The sequence below is a fragment of the Thunnus maccoyii genome, chromosome 4 (genome assembly GCF_910596095.1).
Source record: "Thunnus maccoyii chromosome 4, fThuMac1.1, whole genome shotgun sequence".
NCBI lineage: Eukaryota > Metazoa > Chordata > Actinopteri > Scombriformes > Scombridae > Thunnus > Thunnus maccoyii.
The window spans coordinates 33,691,613-33,704,278 of record NC_056536.1 but is presented as its reverse complement, the minus strand read 5'-3'; the positions used below and the strand labels follow the sequence as shown (position 1 = coordinate 33,704,278).

The 12,666-nt window shown below is 37.2% G+C and overlaps 2 protein-coding genes across 2 annotated transcripts in view; both read right to left on the bottom strand.

Moving 5' to 3' along the window:
• Nucleotides 1-2,377: 2,377 nt before the first annotated feature.
• LOC121895753 (polymeric immunoglobulin receptor-like) lies at nt 2,378-5,380 on the bottom strand. The gene is made up of 5 exons (XM_042409176.1): nt 5,354-5,380; nt 4,799-4,883; nt 4,020-4,361; nt 3,459-3,746; nt 2,378-2,823 (listed from the first exon to the last, which is right to left on the bottom strand). The coding sequence occupies exons 1-5, from the start codon at nt 5,378-5,380 to the stop codon at nt 2,585-2,587; spliced, it is 981 nt and encodes a 326-aa protein (XP_042265110.1). The 3' UTR covers nt 2,378-2,584.
• LOC121896033 overlaps nt 3,766-12,666 on the bottom strand; it is a 142,432-nt gene continuing 133,531 nt past the window's right edge. The window contains exon 8 of the mRNA XM_042409661.1: nt 3,766-3,785. The gene's annotated coding sequence lies outside the window, so the exon portion shown is untranslated. The remainder of the gene's footprint in view (nt 3,786-12,666) is intronic.

The window sequence follows — 12,666 nt, the reverse complement described above, 5'->3', positions numbered from 1 at the left end:
CCCTGGCAAATTTCATTATACATTTTTAACATAAATAAATTTAAATCTCTTGTCAGCCATATCCCAGGGGGGTGTCTTCTTACCTGAAAGGAGGTATCAGAAGACCTCAGAGATGAGCACAAGTCAGGAACTTTGGTTGGTGTGTATAAAAATACAAACCAGTTTTATTTGTTCTTTTCAAAAATGAGTAATGCAAAATACAACTTCCTCTTATTTGTATTACCACATATCGTCTATCTCCAGGACATTGCAACGAGTCTGTCTCCTAGAAATGACCTTTATATGTGACTAAACTGTTTCACAGTGACGCTGCGTTATCAAACATTATCTCTGTCTGGATGATGTTCACAGTGAGATTTTGTGGAATGAATGAAGCTACATTACTATCTGTCTCTGCAGTGGGAGGGAGGAGGTCGGGGTGATTATCAGGTTATTTGTGTAGCACATTTCAGCAACAACATCAAAGTGCTTTACAGAGAGCATAAAAGGCATCAAGACAGAATATAAAAGCAAAACAATAAATAAAATTAAAAAGTGTTGAATTTGGGAATAAAAAGAAGCTAAAAAGAATAAGACAGATAAAACATGAAGCTACATGTCTATGTGTCTCTGCAGTGGGAGGGAGGAGGTCGGGGTGGATGGGGGGCTACAAGATGTTTCATACTTCACTTTCATACTGCTGTAGTTTCTACCAGCAGAGATTTTACTGCAACATCAGATATTTTGGTGGAAAAAAACAACCAGGTACGTTGTCTCTGAACATTTCACTCATATGTTCAGATTCAACACTTAAAATTTAAAATACATTAACAAAAGAAAATGTAATCAGTAGGCCATTGTAGAAGATGTGATGAAGTCTTGTTTTGATCAGAAAAATTAAAAGTATATTTCACACATCTAAGTATGAAAACCAGTTAAATTTGACCCTAACACAATAGGAGGGTTAAATGATTTTAGCATTAGGCTGCAACATAACAAAATGTGAAGAAAGTAGAGTCTGAATAGTTGTGTATCATCAGCATAGAGGTGAAAAATAGCATGTTTATAGATAATAGTTGCTGATTAAACAAAAAGAGGAAAGAAAGTGGAAAAAACTGGAACTTTGCAGCACATGTTAACCTGCACAGTACAGAATCCAGATCCAAATCCAAAAATCATCATGTGTTTGCTGTGAGGGCAGAGTAGGTTTTGTCTGGATCCCTGTCGGCTGGATCCAGGCTCTGGTAGATATTGTCTTCACACGTGGAGACTGGAGGACAGTTCTCATTGCTGACAGATAACTGAAAATAAAACAGGAATGACATCAAACCTAAAATATAGCAGTAACCACGGTAACAGCCCAGATATTGTGTTCTTCAATTGTTTGCTGATATTTTAGTGATAACAACTCGGCAGGCCAGAGGTCTATTAACAGTAACTGTGATTTTATTTAATTATACTTTGTACACAGTAGTGAAGTAGTTGCAGCCATGAGATTGTTTGTTCCTAACTGCAAAAATAAAATGTCTTCCAACAGTAAGAGTTAACATGTTAACAAGGGCCACTGCCATTATTCCTTGTGTATTTAAACTCTTTCTGACATTGTCATATTTGTATTTTGTAGATTTTTAAATGTGTGTGAATGAATTGTATATGTGTACTTGTTTGCAAACGTGCTTCCCCCTTGAGGGATGAATAAAGTATTTTTGAATTGAATTGAATGAGACATACAGAGTTAAAGGAAGTCACCTCCATGTTTCTGCTGTCTGAGGTTCCTCTGGTGTTCAAACCAGAGTTCCTCCTCGTCTTCAGTTTGTAGAGGAGCAGCAGAACAACAGCCAACAGCACAACAATCACAGCCACACATACAACCAGAGGCCAGAAGTAACCTGGGCGAGAGACATCAGACATGGCTGGGAAGGAAGAGAGAGAGAGACATTTATTGGTTTAAAAGTCTGGGATCTTTTGTCTTGTATTAGAAGCTTAAGGTTCCCTGTGGAGTTTTTGACCACAAGTAGCTTGTATTTCTGTGTGGATCTACGTTGTGCACACGTGGTTGACGTGATACACAATCCTGCCAGTGGTTTCACATCATCCCACTGATCTACAGGATGCAGGAACCTGCCCAGAAACACAGCAATGCACCAACAAAAGCAGGAGAGAAGAAGACTGCAAGCAATGCAAGATTTAAAATACTTTAAATAATCAGCTTTGCAAATATTTTATGATTGAGGAAACATATTCAACACTTATGTTGGACCTAAAGGATACACTCAGCATGTTTTGGTGAGTAACACTGAATATAAGTATAAACTTGTTTACAAGAAAACTACACAGGGAACCTTTATCATAAATTAGATCTTCCTGTTGAAAAAACATCTCAGACATTGGTCTGAATGTTTCTTGACTTGTCATGTGCTGACATCACATGTTAATAATTATCTTACATCATTAGAAACGTAGGATGTGTTTAAACATTAGACGTGAAGATAACAAGGAAATTTATTGTAAAATTGAATGTGAAATGTTTTCTTCTAGGTGCTGAACTGTCTTATGTGCTGAAACACATGTTGGACCATCTTGTTATTCTTATTAGACAACGTTGTTATGCTGAATTAGACTGTTTTAAGAGGACGTTTTGTTGCAGAGAGACAGTGATGGACAGATGGACAGACATGAACTGTCCTGTACCTGTAAACTGCTCTGTGGTTTCAGGGAAAGATGATGAAGGTGTGAAGCTTCCTGAACTGGAGATTAAACTCTGTGTTGTTGTTGGTGTGGAGGCTGATGGGACTGATGTTGGAAAAGGTCGGAGAGTCCAGTTTGGTTTTGAAGTGGTTGGAGCTGTGAACAATGAAAACACATTGAAACAATCAGATACTGAATCAATAATGCAGAGAAATGAGATGCTGCTCTAGACAGAAAGATCATATTGACAGCATCCATCACATACACAAGAAATATGCAGCATTAAATATGTTAATGAAGTAAATGATTAAGATTTGTTCTATTAATCACAAAAAAGTATTGATATTTGGACAACTAGTATGACTCCGCCAACCTCAGCACTCCTCTTGTTGTCACAAATCAACTTCTGGCTGTAACCCGAAAAAAGAGATATTTGTTTCTGTCATGTCATTTCCATCCACTCTTTAAATGTTGTATTCAAAATTCATTTTTTAAGATTATTTCTTGGGCATTTTATGGCTTTATTTGATAGTGATGGTGGAGAGAGACAGGACATGTGGGGAGTAGAGGGATGACATGCAGCAGACAGTTCGGCCAGCTGGGAATCAAACTGAGGACTCGCTGCTCAGGGCGTTAGTGTCCATGTGATAACCACTCAGCTATCAGGTCACCCCCAAAATTAATTCTTTCTTATTTTAAATGAAAACAAGACAACTTTTCATAATATTAACCATTTAAAAATTGATATTCATTGAACAGAATGTGGACTGAAAATAAAATATAAAACTCACCATCTACAACAAAGATCTGGAACGTGTTGGATGAATCTGGAGACGAAGCTCTGCCGTAACCACACCTGTACCGTCCTGTGTCTGACTTCTTCAGCTGTGTGATGGTCACATACAGTCCAAATGCAGATCCTTGTGTATATTCAATGCTGTATCTGCCATTCTGAGCTCTGTTCTCTTCTGTTTCAACCAGGATGTCTTCTTCTTTTTTACATTCATCCTTACAGAAGAACTTCCTGCTTCCATAGACAGTATTGAGGCATCCTTTTGTGAAATTTGCTCTCATAGTTCCTACAAAAAGGAAACGAGTGTTTTCACCCAACGTTGCTGCTGAAAAGATGAACAATCAACAGTTACTGTCTGTACTTCCTGTAAGATGCTGCAGTCTGGAGTAATGATTTCATCCAACATTGATACACTGAGTCAATATATCATAAACGTCTCACATTCTTCAACAATTTAATTAGATTCCATCTGACTTCATTTATATTTAAGCTTCAGAATCATTGAATGGGATGAACCTAGTAAATATATCAGGTTTTATGACTTTCAGTAGAAACTCACCATCTATAACTGTGATGTCAAAGTCGGTGTAAGCATCTGGGGCTGAAGATCCACCCAAACCACATCTGTACCGTCCTGAGTCTGACTTGGTCAGTTGTGTGAAGGTCACAGTCACAGTTCTTCTTCCAGAAGATCCGTCTTCATATCTGATGCTGTATCTGCCACTCTGAGCTGTGACATCATCTGTTTTAATGAGAATGTCTTCTTCTTTACATTCTCCTTTACAGAAGAACTTGGTGCTTCCAGATGAAGTCAAGGAGCAAATAATTGAACCACTTCCTCCTTCAGCTCCAGCAAAAAGGTTTATTGCATTGACGAGTCCAGTGTTTCCATCCTGCAGTGCTGTTGGAAAGATGAACAGTGAATACTGATGATCAATACTTTGTGTATTGTAGACTTACTGTAAACAGACTGCAGATTAATGAGGGCTAATCCATCAGTTCACAGAGAAGCAGAGATGATACAGAGGCAGCCATTAGCAAAGTTTTCACTGACTATACAGCAGTTGCTGTTGTTCTACTTGTAGCTGCAGTTGTAGTCACAGTGTCTCTGTGTAACGTCTGTTTTTCAATGTTTTTCTTTCATACTTTCTAATATCAAACACATTAATGAGCAACAAATATTCATGATGGATGGTTCATAACAAGCTCTCTAAAATTGTTAACATTGCAGGGAAGGTGATTGGAAAGTCACAAAAACAACTTTGCAATATATTTGACAGTGCTGCACACAGGAAGGCTAAACATAGAACTGCAGATACCTCTACACTACACAACTACACTCAGAGACTGAGCTGCTCCCATCTGGCCGTCGATTCAGGGCCCCAAAGGCCAACCGGTACTTATACACAAAGTCTTTTATTCCCTACACAACACAGGCGTTGAACACAGAATGATGCATCAGGGAACACTTGTTATTTTATAAGATTTGCTCTCTGGTATTATTTATATAACCTATCTGCTGCTACCTGCCCATTTACACTATTGTATGTTGTATATTTTGTATGTTTTTAATGGTGTGTTGTGCTATGTGTAGTGTATGTACTTTTGCTTTATTGTGGGAGAAGCCAAAGACAAATTTCCACCGAGGTGGACAATAAAGTCAGTTAATCAATTAATCAATCAATATGTTTTGTTAAATTACAAGATTAGATTACAGAGATGTTGTAATTAGTAACAGAGTAATTTAGAGAACGACAGGAAAACTAATTAACATGACAGCAACATGAAAACTTGTGTGATACAAATCTGACATTTGTTAAAATAAACACAATAAATGTCCAGAAGCAGTTTGTGCTGCAGCTTTACAGACACAGTCAGGTAATCAGTCCTCACCTGATAAGAAGCAGAAGAACAGAACATGGTGGATATTCATTCTGAGTTGATCCTGATGCAGAAAATCATCAAACTGTCAGAGAACTGCCCCCCCCCCCCCCCTTTTCTCTCTCTCTGCAACATGAGTGATCTAGAGGAAGCATACATGTCTGACAAACATAACCTTCCTGTTCCTCTTTCTCTCTGTGTGTTTGCAACATGATGATGATGATGGTGGTTAAGGGTACATTAATGAATGAATAATTCTATTTTTGACCCCATTATTTGACCCATATGACCTCTATGGAATTATTTTGACACATTAAACACCAACAAACCAAACGTTCCAGTATGTAAACACACCAGCATCTCACAGCACAATATATTGACCTCATATAAATCTTTACATACTGTATAATATCCCAGGAGATCCCAGGAGTTATAACCATTTATTAAATATCAGTATACAACTTATAAATGCTAAATATGGGGATGATGTTAAAGTCAAGTGTTACCAATAGATATTCAAACAAATTGAAGGAAGCAACAAGAAAATGTTCAGTGAAGTGTTTGTTCAGAAAAAGAAAAATAGATCAGTGAGAGATATTTTGGCTCTAACTGAGACTCTGTGAGAGGAGTGTGTTGCTTTTTGTGTAAAGTTAATATCACAACTACTGACTGCAAACTTCCTTATTTCTGAAATACATCAGACAACCTTCAGAACCAAAGTGTCCTGGGCGTTAACTCACACCAATGAATGTGTTTGTTCCCTTCAATTTGCTTCTCAAGGTTTCTCATGAGCTTTAAAATATATTGCTCATTTCTTTTATTTCTTTTTTGTAGAATAACACAACTATTTGTAAATTAAGAGACATATGATGTGAACAGCTGTATTAATGATTTATGATGGATTATAAATATGTAGACTTTATTTGCCTAAGAAATAGACCTAACAAGAGCATTTACTAGAACTCTGAAAGTGTCAGACATGAACACTGACTTGAAGCTGACTTGAAATTTGTTGGGAAATAAAAAAAGATTCAGTGAAGAAAACAGTGAAAGACTGCAGGACCTCTAGAGGCACAAGGCTCTGTGCAGCAGCAACATTCACACCACTTGCAGAAGTTCTGGGGGAAGTAAACTGTAAAATTCATGATGCAGCTGCTTTGATGTGCAGTAAGAACAGCTCTGACTGAAGTCACTTTAAATCTTAAACCCTTTATATTAAATTTAAAGAAGCAAAGTAAAAGTTTAGTGAATGTCAGCACTCTCAACCAGTTTAGATTAAAGGTTCATATTTTGCTTTTTTTGTTTTTCTGTCATTTATATCTAGGGATGCACGATATTGAATTTTTTGCCGATATCCAATATGCCGATATTTTCCATCTCATTTTTACCGACGATACCAATATCGATTTGAAGACTTATAGTAGCTTTGATGTCTGCTGTGTGGGTGTTGATTGGCCTTCCTATATGTTTTAAGACTATCTTGCCAGACTAAGCAAGATTCTTCCACTTTGGTGGAACGCCAAATCCTTTCCAATTTCCGCGATGTTTGCTTTAATTTGCAGGTTTTAGAGTCATACCATGGAGCTAACCTCTTATGTTTTATTATCTTCCTTTTTAAGGGGGCGATGGAGTTGAGTGTTATTCGTAATGAGCCTGCAGCACTATCATCAAGATTATCAATTTGGGAGGGACTAAAGTTAACATAAGAGTCCTCTGTAGTATTGAGACATGGCAGTGAATTCAGTACTGATGGAATTGCTTCATTAAATTTAGCTACAGCTCTATCAGATAGACATCTGCTGAAGACATTTTTGTCTAATGGTGTGCAATCCAGTAATAGGAATTCAAAAGTTATTAAGTAATGATCTGATAAAATAGGATTTTGTGGAAAATTTATTAAATGTTCAATTTCAATCCCATAAGTCAGAACAAGGTCGAGGGTGTGGTTAAGACAGTGAGTGGAATTATTTACACACTGCAAGAAGCCAACTGAGTCTAATAATGAGATAAATGCAGTGCTGAGACTATCATTATCAACGTCCACATGAATATTAAAATCACCTACTATAAATACTTTATCTGTACTAAGGACTAAGTTTGATAAAAACTCAAAAACTCATCAATATGATGATCAGTTCTCCAGATCCTCTGTGTTGCAAAGCTGCTGTGCTGATCCAGTTTGACCTGCTGTGTGTCTGTGGTCACCCGCCTTCCTGCTTCACTGCCTTGAGTTGAGATTGTCAACTAGAAGTCTGTTTATTGAATTTAAAAGTGAAACTGTCTTTCACTCAACCAGCCTGTCTGAGTGTCTGCATGAGGGTTCTGCTTCCTGTTGTCTAAACTGGTTTGTTACAGTACAAACTGGCCAAATGTGGACAAACAGCACGTCAAACATGAAAATGGGGATGTGAAACTTCATATTAATTCTATGATTTAAGAGTATCAGAGGAGGTTTTCTGAATAAAGAGACTGGGTTCCTGAAGCTCCACACTGTCAGCCAAAGAAACTGAGTCCTTTAAGTGAATTTAGGAAGAGTTTCATAACAACTCAGTAAAGTAGTTTTGATGAACCTCATTAAAAGCTTCTCATAAATATCACATTATAAAGTGACAAATAATGATTACAGGCCAGAAAACACATGATGCAACATGTGATGTCAAACAGGAAAAGGTACAAAGATGAGCAGCTCAGATTAAGAAGCTGCAGCGTTCTGAACAATTTGAATCAAATGTGTGTAAATGTCTTTTTCAATACGACCACTAGGAGGCACCAGAGTCAGACACTTTTAAATTACCGTATTTCCCCTAATAGTAATTTAATAGTTGTTTACCTCAACTACTGAGGGTACCTGGCCCTTAGCTTTAGCATGCTCATAGATTTATGCTCACCGGTTTAGCCAAGTTACTCTGTTTACCTTGGTAACTCATCTTGATGTTGTGTTGCTGCCATCAGTATTATTGAAATATGAGCTGTTATCCCCTTATAAGATGATATTGCATCTCCTCTGTCCCCCTCCCCTCTCTGTGCTGGTTGGCTAGAGGGCTACGCATGTACTCATAGAACCGGACTTACATCCAGGTAACTATTATTTATGCTTAACTGGCATGCACATTATATAACAGGCATCAGGAGTTTATCCACCCGGCTTTTCATTGACAACCAGCCACTATTAGAGGAAATACGGTACACACATACTGGTTGTAAAATGACTCACTATGGTGGACACAGACCTTCTTATTGCTGCTGGAGCAGCAGTCATGTCCTGTCTAAAGATTGAGATCTTTTTTAGATTTAAATGTGTCCAAAACTAAAGAAATAGTAATCTCACTAGAACACACAGACAGTTCCAACAGTCATTCTTGACTTCAGTAAGTGTTGAACCCGTCCAGACCTTCAAATACTTGGGAACTGTGTTTGATGATGTGAGGGGTCAGTGGATATCAGTAAGATATTTTAAATTTATTAATGAGGGCATTCCCTACTGTTAAATCAGAGAATCTGTTAAATCAAATGTTGTTTATAGCAAAAATAAAGACATTGCTAGTTGCACGACAGTCCTGCATCTGCCTGAGTCCTTGGCTGCAACAATGACATGACATTGAGATTTAGTGACAGTACAGATGTTATTGTGAAAAAGACACAGTAGTGTCTGTCCTGTAAACTAAACTCCTTTGGAGTCAATGAGAGAATATTGACAACGTCTTATTCCTCTTTTATTGAAAGTATTTTAACTGCTGGTTTACATTTGTCAAAAGGACAAGAACCCATTGCAACATGTTGTTAACTTCAGCTCAAAAATTATTAGCAAAACACAAAGATCCCTGTTACATCTTAATACTGAACAAGTCCTCAACAAAGCAGAGAAGATTATCAGCAACCACACACATGATGTCCTCTATGACTACTTTAACCTGATACCATCAGGAATGCGTTTTATATCTCCTGCATGTAAAACAAACAGAAGGAAGTTTGGCTTTATTCCATCAGACTTATGAACAGTACAAGAAATGGTCAGTTTACCTCATGTATGATTGATTCTTCTGACATAATATGAGCCTTTGTGGTGTTGGATATTGTTGACCAGCTACAGACCGGCCTCAGCCATTAAATTCTTTCTAACACTGTCATATTTTTATTTTTTAGATTGTTTTCATGTGTGTAAATTAATTTTATATGCTTACTTGTTTGCCTCAAATTGCCCCTTGAGGGACGAATAAAGTATTTTGAATTGAATTGAATAGAAATCAGGATTCTCTTGGCTTTCATTAGAAAATGTGACTTGGTCTGATACATTAAGTAACTGGTAAAAACTGAGCTGCTCTGACTTCTTCATGTGTTGCTCAAAACGAGTCTGTCTCCTAGAAATGACCTTCAATATACGACTAAACTGTTTCACAGTGACGCTGCTTTATGAAACATAATCTCTGCCTGGATGATGTTCACAGTGAGATTTTGTGGAATGAATGAAGGCAAGGCAAGTTTATTTGTATAGCACATTTCAACAACAACATCAAAGTGCTTTACAGAGAGCATAAAAGGCATCATGACAGAATATAAAAGCAACACAATGTAAGAAGACATTTAAATAAAATTAAAAAGTGTTGAATTTGGGAATAAAAAGAAGCTAAAAAGAATAAGACAGATAAAACATGAAGCTACATTTCTATGTGTCTCTGCAGTGGGAGGGAGGAGGTCGGGATGGATGGGGGGCTACAAGATACAGGACTGTGACAGCAGAGACCCGGGTTCACATCCTGAGTCCTGTGTGTGTTCAGGTTTGGTTCAGGTTAGTGAAAGATGCTGCTGTGGCTTAAATGTTCATAAACATGTTGAGCTTCAAGTCACTGCAGATTTTTTTCTGTATTAAACAGAGACCAGGATCTTTCTCTGACCTGAACCAAGTGCTGCCAGAGTCTGAACACAACCACAAACACTTTCATACTGCTGCAGTTTCTACCAGCAGAGATTTTACTGCAACATCAGATATTTTATTGGAAAAAAACAACCAGGTATGTTGTCTCTGAACATTTCACTCATATGTTCAGATTCAACACTTAAAATTTAAAATACATTAACAACAGAAAATGTATTCATTAGGCCATTGTAGAAGATGTGATGAAGACTTGTTTTGATCAGAAAAATTAAAAGTATGTTTCACACATCTAAACATGAAAACCAGTTAAATTTGACCCTAACACAATAGGAGGGTTAAATGATTTTAGCATCAGGCTGCAACATAACAAAATGTGAAAAAATAGTCTGAATACTTTCTGAATGCACTGTAATGTGCAATTGAGTTGAATATGAATGTAATTTCTAGGAGACAGATTTGGCTCAAAGTGTAGAAGAACAATATCAAACAACATCTACATTTATGAAGACAGAATGAACATTTCAGAATAAGCAAGTAAGAAGAAACATGATCAGTTGTGTATCATCAGCATAGAGGTGAAAAATAGCATGTTTATAGATAATATCTGCTGATTTAACAAAAAAAAGAAAGAAAGTGGAATAAACTGGAACCTTGCAGCACATGTTTACCTGCACAGTACAGAATCCAGATCCAAATCCAAACATCATCATTTGTTTGCTGTGAGTGCAGAGTAGGTTTGGTCCGGATCGCTGCTGTCTGGATCCAGGTTCTGGTAGATGGAGTCTTCATACATGGAGACTGGAGGACAGTTCTCATAGATGACAGATAACTGAAAATAAAACAGGAATGACATCAAACCTAAAATATAGCAGTAACCACGGTAACAGCCCAGATATTGTGTTCTTCAATTGTTTGCTGATATTTTAGTGATAACAACTGGACAGGCCAGAGGTCTATTAACAATAATTATGATTTTATTTAATTATAGTTTTGTTCATACTAGTGAAGTAGTTGCAGACATGAGATTGTTTATTCCTAACTGCAAAAATAAAATGTATAAATGCCAACAGTAAGAGTTAACATGTTAACAAGGGCCACTGCCATTATTCCTTGTGTGTTTAAACTCTTTCTGACATTGTCATATTTGTATTTTGTAGATTTTTAAATGTGTTTGAATGAATTGTATATGTGTACTTGTTTGCAAACGTGCTTCCCCCTTGAGGGATGAATAAAGTATTTTTGAATTGAATTGAATGAGACATACAGAGTTAAAGGAAGTCACCTCCATGTTTCTGCTGTCTGAGGTTCCTCTGGTGTTCAAACCAGAGTTCCTCCTCTTCGTCTTCCATTTGTAGAGGAGCAGCAGAACAACAGCCAACAGCACAACAACCACAGGCACGATTACAGCCGGAGGCCAGAAGTAACCTGGGCGAGAGACATCAGACATGGCTGGGAAGGAAGAGAGAGAGAGAGACATTTATTGGTTTAAAAGACTGGGATCTTTTGTCTTGTATTAGAAGCTTAAAGGTTCCCTGTGGAGTTTTTGACCAGAAGTAGCTTGTTTTTACATGTGGATTTATGTTGTGCACACGTGGTTGACGTGATACACAATCCTGCCAGTGGTTTCACATCATCCCACTGATCTACAGGATGCAGGAACCTGCCCAGAAACACAGCAATGCACCAACAAAAGCAGGAGAGAAGAAGACTGCAAGCAATGCAAGATTTAAAATACTTTAAATAATCAGCTTTACAAATATTTATGATTGAGGAAAAATGTTTAACACTTATGTTGGACCTAAAGGATACACTCAGCAGGTTTTGGTGAGTAACACTGAATATAAATATAACCTTGTTTACAAGAAAACTACACAGGGAACCTTTATCAAAAATGAGATCTTCCTGTTGAAAAAACATCTCAGTTTTTGGTCTGAATGTTTCTTGACTTGTCATGTGCTGACATCACATGTTAATAATTATCTTACATCATTAGAAATGTAGGATGTGTTTAAACATTAGACGTGAAGATAACAAGGAAATTTATTGTAAAATTAAATGTGACATGTTTTCTTCTAGGTGCTGAACTGTCTTATGTGCTGAAACACATGTTGGACCATCTTGTTATTCTTATTAGACAACGTTGTTATGCTGAATTTGACTGTTTTAAGAGGACGTTTTGTTGCAGAGAGACAGTGATGGACAGATGGACAGACATGAATTGTCCTGTACCTGTAAACTGCTCTGTGGTTTCAGGGAAAGATGATGTAATCCAGTTTGGTTTTGAAGTGGTTGGAGCCGTGAACAATGAAAACACATTGAAACAATCAGATGCTGAATCAATAATGCAGAGAAATGAGATGCTGCTCTAGACAGAAAGATCATATTGACAGCATCCATCACATACACAAGAAAAATGCAGCAGTAAATATGTTAATGAAGTAAATGATTAAGA